This window comes from Astatotilapia calliptera, chromosome 6 (assembly GCF_900246225.1).
Source record: "Astatotilapia calliptera chromosome 6, fAstCal1.2, whole genome shotgun sequence".
NCBI classification, from domain to species: domain Eukaryota; kingdom Metazoa; phylum Chordata; class Actinopteri; order Cichliformes; family Cichlidae; genus Astatotilapia; species Astatotilapia calliptera.
The window spans coordinates 135,365-160,000 of record NC_039307.1 but is presented as its reverse complement, the minus strand read 5'-3'; the positions used below and the strand labels follow the sequence as shown (position 1 = coordinate 160,000).

Here is a 24,636-nt window from a genome sequence, read left to right as displayed (position 1 = left end):
CCACGTTGGCCGTGAACTCGTAGGTCTCCTGGAGCTGCTGGAGCTGCCGGGCGCTGTGCCAATGGAGGCTCAGCTTCTCCTCTTTGTCCTCCAGCTCCTTCTCCACCTGGAACAGCGTGTTGTCGAGTCCCGGAGATCGGTCGCAGTTCCCGTTGCCGCTGCGCTCCAGCAGCTCCGAGGCTCTCTGCTTCTCCTCGGCGAGGGCGGGGAGGAGGCCGTTGGCGAGGTTGGCGAGCTGTCGCTCCTTCAGCTGCAGCCTGTGCTCCGCCTGTCGGAGGAGCTGCTCCTCGTGGCAGACAGCGGTGGCGTCCTGCGCTCCCTTCTCCTGCGTCTCCTTCAGGTGCTGCTGGCGCTCTCTCAGGCCGTGGGTGAGGAGCAGCAGGGCGCCACGCTCGGCGGCAACCTCCTTCTCCAGGCGCTCCCTTTGCTGCCGCAGCCCCTCCTCCAGCAGGTCCAGCTCCTTCACCTGAGCCGCCTTGAAGTCGGCGTAGCGGCTCTGGGCGGCCCGCGCCTCCTCGCCAGCATCCTCCACGTCCGGCCGCTCGGCGGCCTCTTTGGCGCAGAGGAGGGCTTCTCTGATCTCTGTCAGCGCCTGCTGCTCCTCCTCCAGGCGGCGGGCGTCCTCCCGGGTCAGCAGGGCGGTGGCAGCTTCGTGTTTCTCCCTCAGCTGCTCCTCCAGCCGCCCCACCAGACTCAGCTGCTCGCGCTCCTGCTCCTCCAGCCGCCGCCGCTCCGTCTCCAGACGCACCCGCTGCTCCTCGCGCTCCCTCTTCAGCCGCTCCAGCTCGCGGTAGATCTCCGTCTGCTCTGCCGCCTCCTGGTGCCTCCGCTGCTGCTCATCCTGCTCCTCCGCACGGTCCGCCTCGTGCTCCTGCGGCTCCTTCCGCCGTCGCCTCCGTTGGAGATCCACCTCATTGATCTCGGAGCGCCTCTCCTCCTCGAAGCGCTCCTTCTCAGCCAGGAAGTCTCGCAGCCGGCTCTCAATGTCCTGGCTGCGGCGGTGGAGGCTCTCCTCCTGGCGGAGGATCCGCTGCTGCACCTCCTCGGACTCCTTGCGCTGACTCTCCACCTCCTGCTGGAGGCGCTCCAGCTCCGCCTTCTCGCTCTGCTGCTTGGCCTCCATCTCTTTGATCAGCCTCCTGCGGGAACAAAACAAAGCAAACGTCACCCGAGCCGCCCGAGCTCCACCAATCAGAGAGCTGGTCTTCAGGTGGGCGGACACGTACCTCTTCATCTCCAGCTTCTCCAGCTCTTCTCGCTGCTGTCGCTCAAACTCCAACCTAGGAAACAACACACCTCCGTCAGCTTCCTCGGAGCGCCCAAACGCACAAACACACACAGTCGAGCGGCGGCAGCACGTCAGACAAACAGCTTGGGATGAGACGGCAGGCGGCGACACGTCTAACCTCACAGCGGGACAGAAGCAGGAAGCTGGTGAGCAAATAAACAGCATGGATGAAGCAGACAGTGAGGGTGGAGGTGAGGAGGCACGGGACGAGTCGACACACGTCTTTGGGTCAAAACGGGACAGTTAGACAGGAAGTGCACGGCTGAGTCTACCTGAGGAAGACGGGGCCCTTCTCAGTGAAGAGACTGTGAACGGGACAGGGACACAGTTACATCCTTCAATCACAGCACGACAGAAACTCCCTGCCCTCCTTTAGCTACTCCTCAGGTGTGTCAGGCGACTTCGTCTTCAGACTTATTAGAAATAACGGGCGTTCCCTCCTGGAACCGCTGGAGCTGCTTAAAATATAACATGACTGTAACAAACTGTACAGAGCGGGGTGTCGATATTCAGCCATGACTCACAGCAACGAGAAGAACGATTGGTCGGCGTCTGCGGCGCGTCGCGGGGTTAAGGATCAGACCTCTGCAGAGGATGTCAGTCGAGGGCGGCGAGCTCAGCGGACGTCTCCGCGTTAGAGACGCTCGGAGAGTCGGAGAGGTGTGGCCGACCGAGCTGAGCTCACTTCAGCTGTTCCTGACTGTTTAATTACTTTAATCATCGTACGACGTGAGTAAAATTAGACGACGTGAAGTCAAAGGAGCTTGCAAAGAAAAGCGTCTGGACTTCTTTAAGTTGCTTGAAGACGTTTCACCTCTCAGCCGAGAAGCTTCTTCAGTTCTAAGGTCAAATGGTGGAGAGTCCCAGATATAAACCTAGTGGGAGTGTCCCCCCCACAGAGGGACAAAAGGACCCCCTGATGATCCTCTAATCGCCTGAGCCAAGGTGTGAAACTGGGCGTGGGTCCCAATCAGCCAGAGTTTCGGGTGTGTTCATTGTGAAACCTGGCCCCACCTTATCATGCGAATTCCTGAGGTCAGATGGCCCAGGATGTGAGTGGGCGTTAAGGCGTCTGGGGAGGATCTCAAAACTGGATTATAGATGGCATCTATAATCATCAGGGGGTCCTTTTGTCCCTCTGTGGGGGGAAACTCCCACTAGGTTTATATCTGGGACTCTCCACCATTTGACCTTAGAACTGAAGAAGCTTCTCGGATGAGAGGTGAAACGTCTTCAAGCAACTTAAAGAAGTCCAGACGCTTTTCTCTGCAAGCTCCTTTGACTACGATGACCTGGATGACTGAGAACCTTCACAGACATCTAGACGACGTGAAGCACGCCGCGCTAATCTGCAGCCCTGAACTCGCTGCTGGAGCAGCCGATGACCTGCTGACTCATCAAACCTCGGTCGTCTGAGCGCTCTCACGCCGTTTGAAGTCTGTACGGCGTTATGGCGCCGTGCATCGGCTCGTGTCTAAAAGCGAGCTCAGAAACTTCCCCTGACGCTCGGACACGGCAGCGTGCGTGCAGCGCCCGTGTGGTGATGGCAGCGAGAGATCTGCAGACTGGAAGTTTGGCTGAATAATGGAGAAACAGCTTCATGCAGAGCAGCTTCCTGATGGTGTTGTTATTTTATTTAAGCTCATGGACTGAAGTAATGATAGATTCTTTCAGTGATGTAAGGCGGAGGCTCCTCCTCCATCGGGAGGAGGCGCGGCCGTCCGCTTCACACGGACTCCCACTCAGTGTGGAGGACAGAGCGAGGAGGCGCGCATGATGCAGTCACTGCTCTGTTTGCAGAGTCGCACAATCAGAAATCACAGCCTGTGCTCTCCGAGCCGACAGGTTAAAGGTCAGCTGGTGTGTGACATCATCGCTCCATCAGCAGCCACTGCATGAAGCTCCTGATGGAGCCGAGAAGTTCAAGCTGATGTTCACCCCCCTCTGTGTGCGTGTGCGTGCAGTCACCCGGGGTTGTACAGCATCACAGTGGAGAGGTTCTCGCAGGACTTGGACAGATCGGTCATGGAGAGGCTGAACGTGGAGAGAAGGCCACTCTGAAACAGGCAGACGGCGTCCTCGTGAGGTTCACCAAAGACCTTCAAACACCTTTCAACACCTAAACTGAGGCCACGCCCTCACCTTTCGTTTCTCCCGCAGCTTGGCCGCCTCCTTCGGATGGTTGAAGCGAAACATGTTGGTCCTGCCGAGCAGAATGACGGCGCCTGGAAAACAAAACCGCACACGACAGAAACGGACGACTCAAATCAGAGCGACAGAACAAAGAGCATCTCTCAGGTAAAGGTGTGTCGCCTCCGGACGGAGATCCAGGTGTCCTGGTCTGTGCACAGCGAACACGTGCTGAAGCATCACGTTACTGTGGCAACGCCCTCCATTACCTTCAGCCCTTTAAAATCTGTTTAGACAGAGCAACACGCTACAGCTGGAGACGGGCCTCACCCTGGTTGAGCTGCGACGGCGCCGTCACCTGGACTCCGTTGACCGAACACTGAGCTCCGGCGAGCGGCACCAGAGTCACCGTCCCGTTCTGGTTCTCAAACATGCAGTGCTCGCTCTCCAGGTCCAGACCGTGCAGGACTGCAGGAGGAACGAGATCACGGTCAGCAACGCCATCAGCCTCTGCACTCATCATCATTACAGTTATGACTCACTGATGTCCTGCTCTGTGGACGCGTCCTCTCTGCCCACGTAGGTCCGCCCCTCCTGCAGAAACGAGACAGAGACACGCAGTCACTGCACCCACCCCTGACGTCCAGCGGGGGCAGCGGCGAGTCAGCCGCACAGAGTGTTTACAGCGTGACACACAAACAGTTTGGTCTTCACTCCTTCATAACACCTTTACGACTCACCTGAGCTGTTTAGAGGACTGAGATTATCTGACCAATAATAACAGACCGTGCACCAAGCACTGTGATTGGATGTTAGTGGCTGGCAGGTATCCGTGTGTGGATGCAGCCTGACGGCATAAACGATCACTAATCTAAAGGTGAGTCCGGGAGCGCGCTGACCTTTAAATGGTAGAGGATGATGCCAGTGCTGAGGAGGTCGTCGTCGATGCCGATGAGGTGAGGCAGCTCGGAGTCCAGCACCACGCCGATGCCCTCTTTCCTCAGAGCGAGCGTCTCCTCCTGCAACATTTTACAACTTCAGCCACAAAAAACAAACATCTGCTCCGAGGGGGGCCGGATGGTCAACGCTCGCCGCTACCTTGAGGATGTTTTGAGTCTCGTTCCATTTGTTGGTCCACTCTTTAGTCAGCTCCAAGACCTGCAAACAGCAGAGCGTCAGCTGCTTCTGCTCTCAGCTGTAAACGTAACGGCGGTCAAGCTGCCGGACGGCGTGAGACTCACCCGGGCTTCATTCTGGTGCAGCTTCTCCTCCATGCTCAGAGCGGTGGGCGAGTCCAGCAGAGCGATCTGACAAACAGAAACCACCAAGCTACTGAGCGCGCTCAGTCTGCGGCCTCGGGAACCGGACGGCTTCCTGTTTCCGAGGCCGCAGGCAACACGCATCACTTTAAAAGGCACAGAGGAAGATGCTGTAGTCCTGCACAACAACCGCCATGTTTGTAGTTCTTACCTGGTTGCCCTGGACCAACAGAGCTTTGAGCCGGGCGATTTCAGCCCGCAGTTCTCGGATCAGCCTGACGTTGGCGTCCTCGTTGATGGTGGGTTTGTTGATGATGTTCTTGGCTCGGTTGGCGTAGCGCAGAGTGCTGAGCGTCTCGCCGTAATTTACGTCGGCGGGAGAAATGGCTGAAACAGAAGGAGATTGCGTTTTCTCGGGGCGCTCTCGGACACTCGCATACGTTCACTTCGTGTTTTCTGCTCACTGGCGATCATGATGGTCTTGGAGTTTCCGCCCAGGCTGTCCTTCAGCAGCCACGTCAGCACCGAGTCTCTGTAGGGAACGAACACCGACTTCTTCTTCAGGTTGGTGTTCACGCCGCCCTGCGACATGTCGGCTGGAACGAGAAACATCCGTCAGTCAGAATGAGGATGAGGAGCAATCGGCGGCTTTAACGAGGCGCCCGACTTTGACTCCATCCCTGAAAACAAAAACTGAAGCACTGATGACACAACGGAAACAAAATCTAAGATTAAAAACAGTTAACCCCGCCCCTGAAGTCAAACCGCTCCTGACCTAAAGCAGAGATGACGTTGCCCAGGGTGACCAGCGACTTGTTGATGTTCCCGCCCTCCTTCAGTCGGACGCCGGTGGCTCCAGTGGCGTCGGCTCGCTCGCTGCCGGCCAGATCGACCAGGTGGATCTTACTGAGGGTTTCGCTGGGCATCTCGGCATCGAACTTGGCCTACAAGGGTCAAGCAGCAAAAGCAAACAATCACCATCCGTGAACGTTTACACGACATCCACGGCCATCACTTTGAAGCACGGAGATCATTTCAGAGCTCTCGTGGTTCTTCTCTCGCTCGCGGCTTGTTTTCGTGTCACGTCTCTCGAATTATTGGTAAAAATATTCGTATGAAAATCGTCGAGCTCAGCCGAGTACTTCCTCTGCTGACTTCTTTATGATGGCGTGGAACCCGTGACCGTCGCTGACCTGTGTGAAGTTGATGGTGAAGATGGCGTGCGAGCGGCTGCTGACATCGTTCATGCCGGTGCTGGCGGTGGTGCGGTTGATGTTTCCGGCCTCCATCAGCTCCTCCACGTCGCCGTAGTTCTGCACCAGGTGTTTGGACAGATCTGAGGTCAGGAGGGAAAACACGCCGAGCTCAGAGAAGACGATCGTATCAAAGATCGGAAGAGCGAGCGCGGGCTGTGTGACGTGGACGTGGTGAGGCTGATGGGTAACACCTTGACCCCCAGCCCCGCCCCCCAAGAATCATCAAAAAAGAACGAAACTCTGCATCAGCGGTTCAGGGGCACCGGACATAAAGGTTTTACCTTCCACGTAGGGCCCGCCTTTCGGGTGCTCCCTGACCCTCAGGTTGTAGGTCTGAGTGGACTTCCTCCTCAGCAGGTCTCTGACCCTCTCGTTGTAGATCTCCAGGTAGCTGAGGACACAAGCACAAACGTGAAAGCAGCCTTTCTGGCTGGACCCTCGCGTGTTGGAGTCGGACTCTCACCTGACTTCTGTGCGAAACGAAGCTTCGTCCCATCGAGTGGCCTCCGAGATCCGACTGAACAAACCCTCACAGATCCTCGGGATCAGGCCGGCGTCGCCCTAAACCGAGACCACAGACATCAGATCGTCCGGCTGAGCTTTCATCTACATCGGGGTGGGGAACTCCAGGCCTCGAGGGCCGGCATCCTGCAGGTTTTAGGTCCTGAGTCACATGATTAGTTCATTACCAGGACGCATCTAAAACCTGCATCACACCGGCCCTGGAGGCCTGGAGTTCCCCACCCCTGATCTACACCATCGTCGTGCTCCGTCACAACACGCTCGGAGCGTTCAGCTCGTGGTGAACACGAAGGAACCTCGGAGCACGTCTGAAGGAACGGCAGAGCGTCGATGCCGGCAAACAACTGAGTAATCTGCCAATCGGCAGCAGCTTCAGCGCTCGAGGTGTTTTTGAGTAAAATACATGCAGTCAGTTTAAAGTGGAGCACACTTCGGCGGTCTCACCGGCGCTCCCATCATGGTGTAGGACTTCCCGGAGCCCGTCTGACCATAGGCGAAGACGCAGGCGTTGTAGCCCTCGAACGCCGCCTTCAGCACGTCGGAGCCCAAATCTTTGAAAACCTGCGAGTGAAAGAGAACAAATGAGGTTGTATTTCTTCTTTGTGACACCACAGAGGCGGAGTCAATACGACGGGCTGCAGCGCGTGACCCGCTCACCTTTTCCTGAGAGACGAAGGTGGCGCTCTTACAGTCCATCGAGTCGTAGGAGAAGTCGTACGTGAAGGTTTTGGTGTGCTCCCTCACCGAGTCGCCGAGGACGCCATCGGAGATCTGAACCAATCACAGCTCAGAGGTTACAAACAGAGCGGTGAGCCCGTTTTCCTGATATTCTGACAAATGAGAGCGTTACCTTCAGGTTGGTGATGGAGGTTTTGGTTCCTTCCATCTCGATGATGCACTTTGCCATCAGATCCTTCTCCCTGAAAAACACCACGAAGCTTCACAGAGCGAACAGGACGACCCTTTACCTTCAGGTAGAACGCTGCCAACGGCAACGCTGTCAGATGTTTGTTACCATAGTTACACAGATGATAAACAGGCTGTCAGTGAAAACCAGACGTAGAGACTCATATATGAAATCATCTCCTCCAGGTCAGCCTCGTACACCCTCCACTGCTATCCTGCTGCACCTGCTGCACCTGCTGCACCTGCTGCACCTGCTGCACCTGCTGCACCTGCTGCACGCCTCACAGAGCAGCGCTGAGCACGCAGCGTCTGAACTCATATAAAAGAAGAAACTGAACCGATAATCTAAGAAACGCTTAGAAACACTTTAAAATCTGCCGTTTGCCCACAACAACAACAACAACAGAGGAGGAGGGGCTTGTTTGTTTAAATAAATTTGAATATGTAAATATTAAAATTTTTTCTGTGCTGTTTTTTTGCTGATACGACCACAGAAGCTTCTCTGTGGATAAACACCACACACAGTGTCTCACACACACACACGCACACACACACGCACGCGCGCACACGCACGCACACACACACACACGCACGCACGCACACGCACGCACGCACGCACACACGCACACACACGCACGCGCACAGTGTCACACTCCCACAGACACACACACGCTGCGACTTCCTGATGTTTTCTCACTCAGGTGTGTTTTATCTCTGCAGGTTGTGTAACTCTGTTTACTCTCACACTGAAGCAGTCACATGACCGGAGATCGAGTTAACACAAACACACCAGACCGGAGCTAAAAAGACAAAAGGGTCAAAGGTCAGTGGATCATGGGACTGTGAAACGTGTTATTAACTCTGTCAGTGCGCCCCAGGGTGGCTGTGGCTACAATGTAGCTGCCATCACCAGTGTGTGGATGTGTGGATGACTGGATATGTAAAGTGCTTTGGGGTCCTTAGGGACGAGTAAAGCGCTATACAAATACAGACCATTTACCATTTAACCTGCGCCGTGGTTACTTCACACGGATGAATCTTTTTCTCAGGCTTCCTCTGTGTGAACGCTCCGTGCACCTTGTGCTCTCACACTGATGTCATTCTCATCTTACTCAGATTTTATTTTGAAATGCTCACATTAGTAAGAAGTTCAGGATGTTGCTTCATTCTTAGCAGATTGAAACAATAATCTCTCATTTCTGCTGTAATCTCAGACTGACAGCACACAGATCCAGCAGCAGGAACCACACTCGGCGCTGCGAACATGAATAAATACTTAGATCAGAAAGCTGATTATTGGCTTAAACTCGGAGTTAAAGCTTCCAGCCTGGAGCTGAAGCAGTGAAATAAACAGGGCGAGCTGCAGGGCCGTAACCTGCTGCGGGCCCCCGAGCAGCCCCGACATTAACGTCAAGGTCGTCCTTTCACAAACACCTGGAAACCTGCACTACAGAACCAGGCTTCCACACGTTCACCCTGCTGCCCTCAGACAGGTGGAGCAGGCCGGTCAGAGTGAACGTGTCACATCCACCAAATGTTTCCATTGGACGGATTCAGGTAAACACGTTAATAATGTGTACCTGGTCATGAGGTCAGAGACACCAGCACACAGTCCAGGTTCACACATTTGTGTGTGTTTGTGTGTGATGTGAGGTTTCTCAGACGCCCGTCAGCAAAACCACAAATGACGAGTTTAAAGCTGATTTTATATCCACACACACACACACACACAGCGCACGGACCTCTCAGTTTCACCGTCACTAACACAACATTTATGCCTGGAGGTGTATGACACACAACACTTCAGTTCCCAGTGAAGGTGGAGGTTTTTGTTTTGAATGACAAATTCTCTGGAGACTGATGACATCACTTCCTGTTTCTAAACGACTCTGCAGAGTCTGAAAGGATGCGTGAGAATATTCCAACAAAGGACAGTCAGTTTGGCGCCTCTGGGCCTCCGTACATTAGAGAGGACCTGTGTGTCTTTGTAATCTTTCAATGAGCACTCTGACAGGTGTGGATTTTTCTCACCCCGCCCTGCTGCACCCTTCAGCCCCACACAAAAATCATGCAAAGCCGCAGAGTTAAAATATGAAGCTGGAACAGCGACAGGCTGCCAGAGAGTCGATATCCGGGTTATTGAATCTGAATGAGGCAAAAATAAAATGTCAGCAGACGGGTCACGGTCACAGTACGACTAACAGCCAACAGACATGAACCAAGCTGCTGTGGGAACTAAATAAAAATATCTCTACTTTAGGAAAGAAGTAAAGCAACGCTGACCTAAAATATAAAAACACAGAGGAAACCTCTGTTTGATCAAACCTGTCAGCACAAACCTGCAGGAGGGTCTGCCCATAACCCCTACAATCAGAATAACTCTGACTAATAACACAAAGAGTCAGGATCAAGGTTATCATGTCCACCAAATGAGAATAAAACCAGCTGGGACAACAAACAAAGACAAAGACTGACATCCTGAGGAGGCTTCAGTGATCGTAATAAACCAAACTGAGACTCAAACATCAAAAACCTCCTGATACTCAGACGGGAATAAAACACAATCAAATGAAACCAGCCCACATTTTAACCCTGACTTCAGAGACGGCTGTGCTGTAGGGTGAACCTGGGGCCTCATCCCTGCAGACTCCTCCAGGTGAGCCCGCGCAGGCTCTCAGGTACACACGGCTGAGGCGATGACGTCAGCCAGCCTTTAAATCGTGAACATGAGCCGTGATAAGCTTAAAGTCACTCACCGCCTGTTCATGGGCCGGACCCGCACAGCCACCCGGACCGACGCCATGGCTCATCCCGCTGCTGTCCGCCGCTCCGCGGAGAGGAGCCGCTTTATGGCCGCTAACAGGCGAGCGGATAAACGGGGCAAAAGTCGTACAGATAAAAGCGGAGTGCGGAGAATGGTCCAAAGGGCACAGATGGAGACCGGGTGGGGGGGGGGGGGTCTCGGGAGCGAGTGGATGCTATCAGAGTCCGCTGACACCGAGTCGCTGTCCCGCTGCCTCAGACCTGCGGTCGCTGCTAGCTGCTAGCCTGCTAGCCGGCATCAGGTGGTAAAAACATCGGGAAGTATGGAAGCCAGGAGGGGACACACCTCCGGAAGGACGGGAAATGATCTGTATGAAGAAATACAGGACGCGAGAGATTTTAATGTACATCTTTTAATAACTGGGGGTAAACAAAAACACACATTTGAGGTTTTATATGAAAAAATAAGTATACAGAAAGCAAAATTAATAATATGATTAATGATTAATAATAATAATACCTGACAGGTTTTTAAGTGACTGAAATTAATCACACATATATTTACCTAAACAGATGAAGACTGGCGAAAAATCATGAAAACAAGTTAAAAAAAAGTTTGAAAAATGCAAAATTAAGAAAACTTCAGATTTTTTTTTTTAGCATTGTTTTTTTTTTATCTAACTGAAAATAAGTACTGTATTGGAAGATGGAATAGTTTGGCCAGTGCAGAAACCTCTAAGGGCTGTTTTGTTTTGTTTTTTAGTTTCTAACATTTTATTTCAGTGAGCACTTGCATGTCTGAGCTTTTGCTGTCACTGACAGCCAGGTCACTGCTGAGGGTCACTGATGCCAACAGACTCAATAAACTGATCAACAAGGCCATTAATGTTGTGGGGATGGAGCTGGACTCCCTTAGGGTGGTGTCTGAGAGGCAGAGATTGTTTAAGATAAAGACAATGCTGGATAACACCTCCCACCTACTCCATGACATGTTGGCCAGTCACAGGAGCACATTCAGTGAGAGACTGAGATTACCAAAAACACCACTGAACAACACATATTAGTGCTATTTCTTAAATTTGTAAACTCTGTAACATGTTGTATTATTTAAATACATTTACTGTTACTGTCTTGGAGCAACTGTGACCCACATAATTTACTTGGGGATTAATAAAGTATTCTGATTCCGATTTTAGTTTAGATTTAATGAGTTGTAATAAGCTCACAGGTAGCTGCAGTTCTCCTCCTGGCCTGCTGGTGGCGGCGGAGGGCAGAGGTCGTGAAAGCTTCAGCCGGCGCCACAGCGAAGTGTTTCCGGAAACTACATGAGCGGTGTGAGCCCAGAGGAGGTGAGCTCTATATTTATGTTAAAAACGTTTATCCGAGGCTCCTCTGACCGCGGTTAAACGGAGGAGCTGCTGGGCGGAGGTTAAATCTGTAGAGACGACTTTTGACGTTCAAGCGACGCCAGAAAAAAACATTTAGTTTAAAGGCTAGCTGGGCTAAGCTAACACATGCTAACATTAGCCGAGTGAGAGAGGTTTCTGGGAAGCTTTGAATGAATTCAAGCTGAAGCTTTTGATTTAGCCAGATCTCCTCAAACAGCGAGTTTTAAAGTGTAACGTAAACGATTTGTTGCTGCTCTGGTTGTGTGAGTTTACCGAGACATTAGCAAGTATTAAACGGGTAAACGAGGTTTAAAGGTGGAGTTGAACACTGAAGAAGCTGAAGCTGCTCTCCTGTTGTCTCCTCAGACTCCACCATGGACATCAGACCGAACCACACCATCTACATCAACAACATCAACGATAAAATCAAGAAGGAAGGTGGGTGCTGTTCCTCTGCATGGCTAACAGCAGCGAGTTTCTGCTGGAATCGGCATTAAAACTGCTGTGCTGACGATCACAATGCTGATTATTATCTAATTTTAACAATCAGACACATCAAACACCGCAAAGGCTGGAAGAATAAAAACTAAGCATTAACTTAATGAAACACTGATTATAATCCATCAGACTGCTCCGTGTTTTAATGAGAGAGCTGTGGTATTGATTTAACTGTTAGCTCACACAGTCGGCGTTTTACCGGCTTTCTTTCCAACAGTTTCAGCAACAGTTGCCTCAGGGGCTTAGAATCAGAATCAGAAACTTTATTGTCATTGTCACAAGAACAACGAAATTAAGAATGGTCCCCGATCATTGCATCATCCCTAGCAATATCAAAATATAAATAAAACAATAAAATTCAATAAATAAAATAGAATACTTAAAATACTGATAAGACGTAACAGTAAAACATTCACATACATTCCCACACACATGCTTCAGACCGTGCATAGATTAACACAAGAGTGGCGTGATGGACATTTTTTTGTAGTATTCAGATGTGTTATTGCAGTTGGATAACAGCTGTGTTTGAGTCTATTAGTCCTTGCGCTGATTGCCCTGTACCGTCTGCCTGAGGGCAACAGTTCGAACAGGGAGTGGCCAGGATGTGAGGTGTCTGTTATGATGTTTTGGGCCTTTTTAAAACAGTGGATGTTGTTAGACAGGACAGAGTAGCTACGGCCCACTTTGCCTTTATAATCACATCTTTACAGCTAACCCTTGATTCTTTTAGACTGCCTCAAAGTCCTTCTTTCTATTTATTAAACTTTAACAATATCATCACTCTTTTCTACTTTCAGTCTTTATTATGTGTAGTTTCACCTTTCATTGAAATGCCATCTTATCTGCTGCCAGTACACTTATCAGTAACTGTGATTGGTCAGATGCTGCCAGCAGCGTCCCCATCAGGGGAAATCAGGGAGAATACCTTAGTAGTAGCTTTGTAGTGCCGGGGTCGGGATAAGTCATCGTCTCTGTGGCATTCAGAGAGAAAAGTCCACATCACATAAAATGACCGTAAACGCATCTCAACACATCCATACTACAGTTCAGTAAACGTGTGTGTGTGTGTGTGTGTGTGTGTGTGTGTGTGTGTGTGTGTGTGTGTGTGTGTGTGTGTGTGTGCACGCTATTTGAGTGCAGAGAAATAGAACAATCGCAGGAATAACAAAAACAAACATTATGTATGTACTGCTGAATTTCTTGCAGGAAACGAGGAGCCTTTTTTTCTGCAGGCTTCACTCTGAACTTTGTTCCAAAACATGTTTTAATCATAAAGGTTTTGACAAAAACTGTCAAATGAATTCCTCATTTTTCAGTTTTCTTCTTATTTCTTTTTTATTTGGTTCAGAAGTGGCCGTACTGATAATTAAGAATGAAATCTTCTGATTAGCAACACGTTGGAATCATGTAAACTTTATAAAGTTCTTGCTCAGATGTGGCTCCAGACTCCGAGCCCTACTTTCTCAGTTCAGTCATTTTTAAGATAAATAAATCAAACAAATGTTCCACAGTTAAAGTTTTACTGATACAAACGTTTAGATTTCGCAGTAATAATCTTCCTCTGAGTTATTTCTGATGTGAATGCAGCTCGAACTGATTCTTCTCTTGAAGCTTCATCCATGAATCATTTCTTTAAGACTTTAAAGTTTAATTAACTGATAATCACCAAGGATGGAGTACCAGCTGCCTGTGACCTTTGACCCTCCTTATAATAAAAAAAATAAAAAGACTCCGGGATGAACGTCGAGATGTTTGTGAGGGTGTTTGAACTCGTCTCATCTTCCTCCCGCAGAGCTGAAGCGCTCGCTCTACGCACTCTTCTCCCAGTTCGGGCAGGTCATCGACATCGTGGCCATGAAGACGATGAAGATGAGGGGACAGGCCTTCGTCATCTTCAAAGAGCTCGCCGCCGCCACCAATGCCCTGAGGCAGCTGCAGGGCTTCCCCTTCTACAACAAGCCCATGGTAGGCTGGAATGCCACCTTCGTCGTGGTCATCGCTGACTTCCTCCCTCTGAGCAGCTGCGCCTTTAACCCTTTTGTTTTTTTCCAGAGGATACAGTACGCCAAGACCGACTCTGAGGTCATCGCCAAGGTCAAAGGATCATATGGCGACAAGGAGAAGAAGAAGAAGGAGAAGAAGAAGGCTCAGGAGCTGGCGGCTAACGCCACAAAGAAACCGGCGGCGGTGAGCGAGCCAATAAAATGTCTCCCCTCACTGCTTCATCAAACCTGTACATTTCACCTCGTTCCTGCTGTGAGACAGGAAGTTACTGTTCACCAGACTCCATTCACAAAAACAGCGATTTCCCCTGACAGCCCAAGTGAGCTGTTCGCCCACGGCTGCTGTGATTGGTCAGTCGGTTTGTGTTGGAAGACATTTCCAGCGATGGCAGAAATCTCTCGTCTGGTGGATCAGAGCGACGGTTCCCTCCTTTACCGCCGGGGGCGCCGTTTCTTTTTACGTTTGACGTTTTTCTGTTTTTCAAAGATTGATTTATTTTTTTTAAAGATTTTGAAAAAGTGCGTTTAACGTTTTAGTCATCGTTATGTGGCAACCCGGCCAACGTTAACGGGTAGCTGTTTATGGTTAGACATGGCGTCGCCCTCCCACAATGAGAGGACCATGAAGGAGGGTGTGTGGGCGGGGCCTGTGTACAGAAACCCTTCATGTAATACCGGGTATGATCACATGTGAATGTATTTGTAAATAAATTAGTGCTCGTTTGGGCCGGGCTGGTCGCGGGGGGCCGGGCTGGTCGCGGGGGGCCGGGCTGGTCGCGGGGGGCCGGGCTGTAGTGGATGCGTGCTCGCGCTCCTGCAGCTGTCTCCCAGCATCTGCGATGATGTTGAAGCTGCACTTCGTGTCTTTACGTGAGACCGTCGCAGCGCTCCAGCTGCTGCTTCGTAGTCGTCTTTATTGGACTGTGAATATAAATCAGCCGCCTCATTTCAGGCTAAATCGGCAGCCGCTGCAGGTGGGAGCAGCCAGACTCCTCTTCATCAGCCGCTCTAACAGGGTTTCCGACAGGAAATGGCAGCAGCGGGGCCGGGCGGCGGACGTAAATGAGCCTTAAACCAGGATGGCTGGTGCGCTCTGCTCCTTTATTCTGTCATTTAACTAAGTCTGTGAACCACTCGGCGCTCACTTCTCCTCTCGCTGTTCCCGGTTTTCCCGGCGCTGTATTCATTTCTGACTCTGCTCTGTTCGCCATTCCTCTGGAGATGAAACCTTTGAACGTGTTTAACGCCTCTGTCTTCTTTCTTGTTTGCAGGGATTGGCCCCTCCTGCGCTCACACCTGCGGTGCAGGTAAGTTTTACCTGAGCGTTGTCATGCCTTTGCCTGTCCTGTTATTCCACAGGAGCCGGAAAAAACCTCCTTTTCCTGATAAGGAAACAAAGTTGAGTGATGGCGCCCTCTGGGTTTGCCGTGGCTCAGTGGGAGGCTGTGGGCCGTCGGTGGTTTGATCCCCACCGCCTACAGCCTGCGTTCTGTTGTCATTGTTTTAACGTGGCTGCAAACAGTGGATCGACGCCACCTGCTGGCCACAGCAGTGTGTTGCAATCTAACGGCTGCTGCTTTAACAGCAGGAAAATAACTCGATAACTTTTAGAAAATTAAAAATTTCTGTTAAAATTTATAGAAAAGTGAAAGCAGTGAACATAAATCCCACGCTGGCCCGGGTCTCCTCCTGTTTCCCGTCTCTGGCTCACCCGTGGGATACGTCAGAGTTATGAGTGACTCGCTGTTAACGGCGTGCTGCGACCAGGCGCTGATACGGCTCTCGTTCTCTTCGCAGGTTCCAGACAACCCTCCGAACTACATCCTGTTCCTCAATAACCTCCCCGAGGAGACCAACGAGATGATGCTGTCCATGCTCTTCAACCAGTGAGTGCTGCACAGCTCACTGTGGTCCTGCCACACACACACACCTGCTGCTCCACCCACACACCTGCTGCTCCACCCACACACCTGCTGCTCCACCCACACACCTGCTGCTCCACCCACACACCTGCTGCTCCACACACACACCTGCTGCTCCACCCACACAGCTCCATCCACGAGGCTGCCAAGCTGCCTGATTTAAGACTTCAAACAAATGTGAACAAAAGCTAAATGCAGTGATTTACAAATCTGATCATTTATGCTCAGCTGAAAACATCAAAGGTTTAAAGTTGTAACATTGTATTTATTAAGTCCATATTTCAAACGTTTGTGGTCACATCCAGCAGAGTTTCCATACGTCAGAGATCTGAACGTGCTCAGCCTCCTGATGTTTGAACGTTTGTTTTTCGCCTGCAGGTTTCCGGGTTTCAAAGAAGTGCGACTCGTGCCCGGGAAACACGACATCGCCTTCGTGGAGTTTGAAAGCGACACTCAGGCGGGCGTGGCCAAGGACGCGCTGCAGGGCTTCCGGATCACGGCAACCTGCGCCATGAAGATCACCTACGCCAAGAAGTAGTCGCCTCGTCCAATCAGAGACGGGACACAGAGACTGAGGGGGGGCGGGGCTGGCGGTTTGGGGGATTTCTGTCGTCTGGCGGTGTGCGGAGCCTAATGGCGTCTGTTTGTTTTTGTTTTTTTAAGTATATTTTCTAAGAGGAACGCCACGGAGCTGCTTCTGATTTTGTAAAATAAAATCATTTTTCATAAACGTGCCTCACATTTTTACTCTGACCCCCTCAGGTCTCAGAGGTCACGGTGTCATCTGACAAGGGTTTAGAGAGCACTCTTCTCCTTAGCGACCGGCAGTTGCCGTGGTTGCCAGTCGGCGTTTGAGCCTGTGTGGTTTTAGACGTGAGCGCTGAGACGACTCAAGCCTGTGTGTTTTCGCCGCGTTTCACCTCAGGCTGCTTTTACATTATTGATCAAAGCTTCGTGTCGTCATGCCGACAGGTTGGCTCACGCCGGCGGCGCCGGCGGCTCGTCTCGGGTCTTCAGGATATGAAAACCTTGTTAAAGCAAAGCCTCGGGTTTTATTTCTGTCGTAGCCGAGTTGTAGTTGATCATCAACAACATCCAATTAAAATCCAAGAGTTTCACCAAACGTGAAGCTCCGCCTCTGTTAGTACAGTAACCTCACAGCAGCCGTATTATTGGTCAGATGATGTCATTCCAAAGGCTCCAACAGTACAAACACGCTCAGGTCAGGTGACGCTTCAGCCACCTGTGTCACCATCCGCCGGCTGGTTAAACGTGCAGATGCGTTATAACTGCACAGGTGTCAGAACGGAGGATTGGCTCAAACTACAGGGTTTTTTTCTACGCTTGGGTCTGTATGATGTCACAGAGCTCTTGTCCTTATATGGTCATCGGGCCTTGCCAGCTGCTGTTCAAAGCTTTACCTTAGGATAACCTGTTTCTGCGACGAAGCTGACGAGACCCGACCCCTTAAGATGAGCAGAACAGGATTCTTCTGGGTTTTAAAGTAGAACTTCTTCCTCTTGTTTCTGTCAACGTTGTGATTTTTTTATTAAAAGTGATTTAAACATGTGCGGCGTTGTTGTAGATTCTTTTCCAGTCGTTTTCCTGCCTCCACCTGTCTGTCGTGTCGCTAAACAGAGAAGGGTTATTGATCGCCATCGGCACATCAGTGCTTTCTGTGATGTCGGCTGTTAATTTCCTCAGAGATGCCTGCAGGGGTTTATGGGATTGTGGAGCTGTAAGTCAGCCGTGACGGGGTGGGATCGACTTGGTATTTTATTGTTTGGTCTCACGGTGCAGGCCGTCTGAAGAACAGCGACACGTGGAGCGTTTGTATGAGGGCCTGTAGGAAGCACAGCCTGTATATAAAAGATGGAGGTAGCAACCTTGACCAAATAGTCACACACTGGCTTGTAAAAGTGAAACCTCGACGCCTGGAACTGAAACATCATCACAAGTGGACTGACTCAAGTTTGGAGCCTCAAGTGGCCATCAGAGGAACTGCAGACGCTGTAAAAGCCTCTGACGCAACAGGTTAGCGGGGGAGGGAAGACAAATGTGATGTCATGCTGCTCTGGTGCTCTAACCTGTGAAAACAGGTGAGCAGAGAACGAGTGCTCGTCACAGGAAGTCGTGCAGCCGTCGGGACATCGTTCTGCCAACTTCCTCTGTTTAAGCTCCTCCCTCTGAGTGCCTGACACGGCGGTACAGCTGTGGCTTAGACTGGGTGAGATGTACCTGTGCAGCTGTGATGTCAGTTTTGGCAACAGCGAGCATTTTTGCCGTGGTCGCCTCTGTGTTTAGGAAGCCGGTGTGACGCCTGAAGGTCTGAACCAATGAGCACAGGCCGGAGAACATTTCTGACTAAGAATCATCATAGATTTAAATTTGAGCCAAAACTAAAGACTGAGCTCAAAAACTCATCAGGAAACAGCAAATAGGCTTTGCAACCACGTTACTGCCCTCTGGTGGCCAGCATAAAAGGTGCAGGTTGACTTTTCAGGCCCCGAAGCTTCGTCCATATCTGACACATCGATGTGAAGAGCTGAAGATGCAGCTGACATTTGGAGGAAGAAGCTTGTGGGTCTTAAGTTTAGATTAAAAAGTTTTCAGGTTTTTGTGACTTTAGGAGCTTAAAACAGACATAAACACTCCAGTGAGGCCGAGCGTTAAACCTCCGACTGAATCACACCCTCGACCAGAAGATGGAAGGCCACCTCAGGTTTTATGTTTCATTCAGAGTTCATTCCTCCGCCTGTGGAGAGTTTCCACCCCCCCGCTGCTTCAATTTATCTGCCTCTTTGGCAGCTGCAGGAAAATGAATCAAAATGTTTGAGTGCATCAACAGAAGCGACCGGAGAGCAGCCACGCTGAGACACGCACGAGGAAATCTTTCATCCTGGATGGAAAACGCATGCAAATGATCTTTATTCACTGTACGCTGATAAATATGACAGTCACATTAATAAATAACCAGCAGAGAAGGCAGGAGAGTGTGCGAGGCCTCTGCTTTTTAAAACACAAACAATAAATGTTTCAAAGTACACACTGTGCCTGCGTTTGAAGTAATGTGAGTGCCCAAAATGAACCGAAGCCATCAGATGGGTGTAAAGAAGCACTCGCTGTAAAAACATCAGCAGCATGTGCTGTTGATGGGATATCAGCCACAATTAAACTGGGCCCGGGCTGTACTTGTGTCTGCCCCCTGGTGGTGGAGACGGAGACAAAGATGGACGTAGCTGCCTTGACGTCTCTTTTTTTTTAATGAATCCAGATTTGAAGCCTCGAGGTAAACGTGCCCGCCGTTGCTGTGCTGGTTGCAAAAATGGAGCTTGGACGAGGAGGGGCGGGTCTAACTGTGAAACCGGATGCTCATTGGCAAATGACAAGTCACAGGATAATCGTCCATTAAGAATCCTGGAAACAGGATCTTATCTTACAGTCTGTGCATTTTGCAGACGCCAAAATATCATAGAAGTTCTAAATCATCATCATCATCATGTGAAAGTGTTATACACACTCAGAGGCTCATATATGTATACATGTGCATATTTCAGATTAAGGACAGACAAACCTGTAATTGTGTCGTTGTGTAATTTTGATTTCTGTCTGCACAAATGTAAACATGCGCACAACTCCATCAGAAAGGAACGTGATGGTCAGTCGGGAAGCAGGTGACACTTTAATGTTGTCTGCAGAAACCAAGTGGCAAATGGTCTGTATTTGTATAGCGCCTTACTTAGTCCCTAAGGACCCCAAAGCACTTTACACATTCAGTCACACACACATTCACACACTGGTGATGGCAGCTGCATTGTAGCCACAGCCACCCTGAGGCGCACTGACATATGGGCTCAAATTGTGGTCATAAATATTTTGTACTTGTAAATCAGTTTTGTATGTGTAAAAAGAATTTGTGTGTGGCCAAAAAATCTGTGAGAAACTCAAGTTTCAAGTTACAAGTACGGATTTTTGACCCTATTTTTCTTCCTTTCATCTGATTGGTCAATGTCATGTCAATCACAAATGTAACAATCCAATCAGAGAACAGATGGGTTTGGCTGTCGAGGGGCGCTTTTTTTGAACTGCAGGTCTTTGAAGGGAATAAATGCCCTTTTACATGCCAACCCAGCGTTTTCCTTCATCACCACGAAGGAAAACAGTCTGTGGTCGTCCGAGTTTGGTGATTTTTGTGTCACAGGTCTACGTGTTTAATACAGGGACTTCCACAGCCTTTTCAACAGCGCTGCGGACCGCGGGGGGGCGGGCAGTGTTTTGGAAATGACAGTCTTCATCACAAAGCTTTCTTCGTTATGAATTAGCATACATGTTTTTATTCAACATTTGAAGAAACAGCAAAAAAAACAGAAACTCTTGTAGAGGACATAAAGTCAGAGATAGAAACGACAGGTGCATCTAGTGCAGGTAGAGCTGCTGCACACAGAGCCCAGCAGCCAGCAACAAATTCTGGATCCTTGGCTTTTAGTTAGCAGTTAGCATTAGCAGCACATCCTGCTGTGATGTGAAAGGACCTTTATGCTGCGCACTGTGACTCACAGCAATGGTCCCGGGTCAGCCCTGACTTTGTGTTAAACTAATCCTAAAGTAATAATGTATTTCTAACCACTGATATAGCACAACTTTATCCTTTCAACAGCTGCTGAAAGTTAGGGGACCTAGCTGCTATCGGATATTTATATAGAGATCCTCCAGCTTCAAACCCTTCAAGGAGTTCAAAAAAGCGCCCCTCCGACAGCCAAACCCATCTGTTCTCTGATTGGATAGTTAAATTTGTGATTGACATGACATTGACCAATCAGATGAAAGGAAGAAAAATAGGGTCAAAATTCGTACTTGTAACTTAAAACTGGAGTGCAGAGTTTCTCATGTAGTTTTTTGGCCACACACAAATTTTTTAACGCATACAAATCCTGATAGTACAAAATGTTTATGACCACCATTTCAGCCCATACTGACAGAGTGGCGCCACCTCTGACCACCACCAGTAGGCAACGGGTGAAGTGTCTTGTCCAAGGACACAACGACCGAGACTGTCAAAGCCGGGGATCGAACCGGCAACCTTCCGATTACAAGGCGAAGTCCCAACTCTTGAGCCACGATCGCTCCTACAGCCACATCAGACGCTTGAGCCGCTGCCACAGGTGAAGGCTGGGGTGTAGATAGATAGATAGAACTTTATTAATCCCTCGGGTGGGTTCCTCTGGGAAATTCGATTTCCAAAAAAGCACAGCACCGACAGAAGTTACAGAGTTACAGAATATTACACACACATATATATAAATACAGAGACAATATAAATAAAATATACGAAGGGGATAAATAGAATAAATAGGAATAAAAAATAAAAATACAAGTGAATTGCACATTTCAAGTATTGAGGTCTATTGCACCGTTGACTATTAACAAAGGTATTGTACAGTGAGGTGCAGAGGCACTACAGCTTAGTTGTTCCCTCCTTTGTCCTCCTGTTTCCCCTCCCTCTCCCCTCCAGAGAGGAGTTAAACAGTCTGATGGCGTGTGGGACAAAGGAGTTTTTAAGTCTGTTAGTTCTTGTCTTTGGGAGAAGCAACCTGTCACTGAACAGACTCTTCTGGTTGTTAATGGCCGTGTGCAGAGGATGCCCAGCATTGTTCATAATGTCCATCAGTTTCTTTAATGTCCTTTTCTCTGCCACTGTCACCAGAGTGTCCAGCTTCATGCCGACCACAGAGCTAGCCCTCCTGATCAGTTTCTCCTGCCTGGATGAGTCCTCCTTTGCTGTGCTGCTCCCCCAGCACACCACAGCATAGAAAAGTACTCCAGCAACCACCGACTGGTAAAACATCCTCAGCAGCTTCCTGCAGATGTTAAAAGACCTCAGCCTCCTGAGGAAGTACAGTCGGCTTTGGGCTTTTTTATACAGGTGCTCTGTGTTGCATGACCAGTCCAGTTTATTGTCCACCCACAGCCCGAGGTACTTGTACTTGTTGACCACCTCCACCTCCTCCCCCTCTATCTGAACCGGCAGTGGACCTTCTCTGGACCTCCCGAAGTCCACAACCAGTTCCTTAGTCTTTGAGGTGTTGAGTTGCAGGTGGTTTGTGTGACTCCATGCGACAAAGTTCCTCACCAGACTTCTGTACTCCTCTTCCTGATCATCCCAGATACACCCCATGATGGCTGTGTCGTCTGCAAACTTCTGAATGTGGCATAATTCAGAGTTGTAGCAGAAGTCAGAGGTGTACAGGGTGAAGAGAAGAGGGGACAGCACAGTTCCCTGTGGTGCTCCTGTGCTGCTGACCACTGTGTCAGACGTGATGTCCTTCAGCCTGACGTACTGTGGTCTGTCGGTGAGGTAGTCGGAGATCCAAGCCACCAGGCAGGGGTCCACCTCCATCCTGTTCAGTTTTTCCTGAAGCATACAGGGCCGGATGGTATTAAAGGCACTGGAAAAGTCAAGAAACAGGATCCTGACCGTGCCTTTTCCCCCATCCAGGTGTGAGTGGGCTCTGTGTAGGAGGTACAGGATGGCATCCTCCACTCCGACACCCGCCTTGTATGCAAACTGTAGTGGGTCCTGGGCATGTTGTACCTGTGGTCGGAGGAGGTCGAGGAAGAGCCGCTCTAGAGTCTTCATAAGATGTGTAGATGGGCAGGTAAAGCTGATGTTGACACCACCTCTTGTTCAGTCAAAGGAGCTTGCAAAGAAAAGCGTCTGGACTTCTTTAAGTTGCTTGAAGACGTTTCACCTCTCATCCGAGAAGCTTCTTCAGTTCTAAGGTCAAATGGTGGAGAGTCCCAGATATAAACCTAGTGGGAGTTTCCCCCCACAGAGGGACAAAAGGACCCCCTGATGATCCTCTAATCACATGAGCCGAGGTGTGAAACTGGGTGTGGGTCCCAATCAGCCAGAGTTTCGGGTGAGCTCATTGTGAAACCTGGCCCCACCTCATGTTCACCTTGCCATCACTCTGAGAAAGACCCTGAAGTACCTGAACTATGTGAACTAAAGTCACAGGTCTGCAGGAAGCTAAGTGGGCCGCACTCACAGGAGGAGAAGTGCCGTTAAATGAACTCCAAACAGGAAATCTCAGCCTGACACAGACGGGACCGACAGATCGTCCTGCCACAGATGAGCCTCATGTTAAACTCAGTTTTAATGATCGATGTTGATAAAGCAGCAGATCATATCAGGAAACCAGAGGATGAAACAGGAAACAGTCAGTCGGAGACCCTGCAGCTCATCAGGTGGGAGTTTCCTGTGGGTGGGCGTGTTTGTTTTACACTGAAATCTTGGATTCACTGGAGTCAGTCGTCCGGGTTCCTGTGAAAAGCTCTGGTGGTGCAGGTGTTTAGCTGGGGCCTCTGTATGAGCGATTACAGCCTGACGTGATGCTGAGAAACAAAGCCAGCAGCAGTTTGTGGACCTCGGAGCAGATCTGGAGTCAGTCTGGTTTTCGTCATCGCGGCAAAATCCCTGGAAACGGATGATGGATGTGTTTCTGTGCGTCAGTGTGTTTATGGAAGCGCCTGATGCTGCCAGGCTGCTCTCGGAGGTCCTGCAGGTCTCGTCAGCTTCATCGCAGAAACATCAAAGCAGAGAAACCAGAGACGTCTGAGGGTTTATGAGCAGTGGATGAATGCTGCGTGATGCTTTCACAGCTGACTGTCGGCTCACGGCCTTGTTTTCAGAGGCTGCTGATAATGGAGTTGCCGGGGTCGGGCTCGGAGTGGGCGCATTTTTCCTCCTTTTGATCTGCAGAAAACCCCAAAAGCAATGGTCGCGGACAGCATGGACACGGCCGTCCACCTGCACACAGACACATGAACTGTCTTCATGCCCTCAAAGTAAAAATGTTCGTCCCAGAGTAGGTTGCAACTTTTTAGCTATCAAGCACACACAGTCTGACGTGCCCGAGCACTATGCACAGCCAGCAGTACAGAAATCACGCGAGCGTTTCCTTTGAAACAAAAACTCAGCAAATAGATCAGGAGCTAAAGTTCGCCGGGTTATTACGCTGCGCAGACCAAACAGCGCCTTATTTCTACGAGTCACGTAACACCTCACATCTGCTGTGCGTGACAGGCGTCGCTGTGACTGGACGAAAGCTATTTGTAAGAGTGCCATCTGTTGGTCAGGACGTGGCACTGCAGGTCAGTATACGGGACATTTAAGGTGGAATAAAGGACGAACCTGCTCGTTGTACGGGACGTCCTGCTGTGCGTTGCCATGTAAATAGTTTGCATTTCATGTGTATGTACTTGCTAAGTACATGTGAACAGATCTTGAATAAAAAGATCAAACAGGAGGCCTGTCCCAAAGTCACGTGACAGCTTGAGAGCTCAGTAGTTGGTGGACTTGTGGGAAATGTGTAAGTATTTTATTTTTCTCACATAATTTAATGTTTGGTTCACAGGTAATTGTTGCATTAGAAATCACACACACACACACACACACACACACACACACACACACACACACACACACACACACACACACACGTCCTCCGGTCATATCCTGGGTAATAACACGCAGCAAACAGGCTTCCCCTGTCAGAGGCGGTGGGGGGGGGGGGGGGGGGGTGGAGGTCGGTCGCTGTTCGTCGGGAGCGCGCCTGCTGCTCGCGCTCGTTTCTTTTCATTCAGCAGAGCGGAGCGAGGAAGAGAAGCATTTTCAGGTCTGTATGAAATCCTTCCA

General features: G+C 50.1%; 2 protein-coding genes across 9 annotated transcripts in view; one reads left to right on the top strand and one right to left on the bottom strand.

Moving 5' to 3' along the window:
* kif16ba (kinesin family member 16Ba) overlaps nt 1-10,576 on the bottom strand; it is a 19,659-nt gene extending 9,083 nt beyond the window's left edge. For 2 of the 7 annotated variants that reach the window (XM_026169445.1, XM_026169446.1), the window contains exons 1-20: nt 10,118-10,570; nt 7,306-7,375; nt 7,113-7,226; nt 6,900-7,016; nt 6,397-6,494; nt 6,215-6,324; nt 5,871-6,013; nt 5,453-5,621; nt 5,142-5,273; nt 4,889-5,064; nt 4,660-4,725; nt 4,517-4,576; nt 4,318-4,437; nt 3,961-4,012; nt 3,749-3,886; nt 3,431-3,513; nt 3,257-3,345; nt 1,561-1,593; nt 1,227-1,280; nt 1-1,139 (exon numbers count right to left, since the gene is read on the bottom strand). The exon at nt 1-1,139 is cut by the window's left edge and continues 217 nt beyond it. In XM_026169445.1, coding sequence (XP_026025230.1) covers nt 1-1,139; nt 1,227-1,280; nt 1,561-1,593; nt 3,257-3,345; nt 3,431-3,513; nt 3,749-3,886; nt 3,961-4,012; nt 4,318-4,437; nt 4,517-4,576; nt 4,660-4,725; nt 4,889-5,064; nt 5,142-5,273; nt 5,453-5,621; nt 5,871-6,013; nt 6,215-6,324; nt 6,397-6,494; nt 6,900-7,016; nt 7,113-7,226; nt 7,306-7,375; nt 10,118-10,164 — 3,010 coding nt within the window. In that variant the 5' untranslated portion in view covers nt 10,165-10,570. Of the gene's footprint in view, nt 1,140-1,226; nt 1,281-1,406; nt 2,072-3,256; nt 3,346-3,430; nt 3,514-3,748; nt 3,887-3,960; nt 4,013-4,317; nt 4,438-4,516; nt 4,577-4,659; nt 4,726-4,888; nt 5,065-5,141; nt 5,274-5,452; nt 5,622-5,870; nt 6,014-6,214; nt 6,325-6,396; nt 6,495-6,899; nt 7,017-7,112; nt 7,227-7,305; nt 7,376-10,117 lie in introns of those variants that run through there. The other 5 variants (XM_026169442.1, XM_026169444.1, XM_026169443.1 and 2 more) reach the window with 5 other exon arrangements.
* Nucleotides 10,577-11,362: 786 nt separating this feature from the next.
* snrpb2 (small nuclear ribonucleoprotein polypeptide B2) lies at nt 11,363-16,668 on the top strand. Of its 2 annotated transcripts, none has more exons than XM_026169500.1 (7): nt 11,363-11,473; nt 11,879-11,950; nt 13,806-13,978; nt 14,066-14,200; nt 15,288-15,323; nt 15,814-15,902; nt 16,317-16,668. In XM_026169500.1, the coding sequence occupies exons 2-7, from the start codon at nt 11,887-11,889 to the stop codon at nt 16,474-16,476; spliced, it is 657 nt and encodes a 218-aa protein (XP_026025285.1). In that variant the 5' UTR covers nt 11,363-11,473; nt 11,879-11,886; the 3' UTR covers nt 16,477-16,668. The 2 variants fall into 2 exon arrangements, with proteins under 2 accessions (XP_026025285.1, XP_026025284.1); XM_026169499.1 differs by lacking the exon at nt 11,363-11,473 and adding an exon at nt 11,491-11,775.
* Nucleotides 16,669-24,636: the final 7,968 nt, after the last annotated feature.

Coding starts and splice junctions, on each gene's coding strand:
- snrpb2 (XM_026169500.1), top strand. CDS start 11,887: ATGGACATCAGACCGAACCACACCATCTACATCAACAACATCAACGAT. Junction 14,201..15,287: donor CCACAAAGAAACCGGCGGCG/GTGAGCGAGCCA, acceptor TCTTGTTTGCAG/GGATTGGCCCCTCCTGCGCT. Junction 15,903..16,316: donor CTGTCCATGCTCTTCAACCA/GTGAGTGCTGCA, acceptor TTTCGCCTGCAG/GTTTCCGGGTTTCAAAGAAG.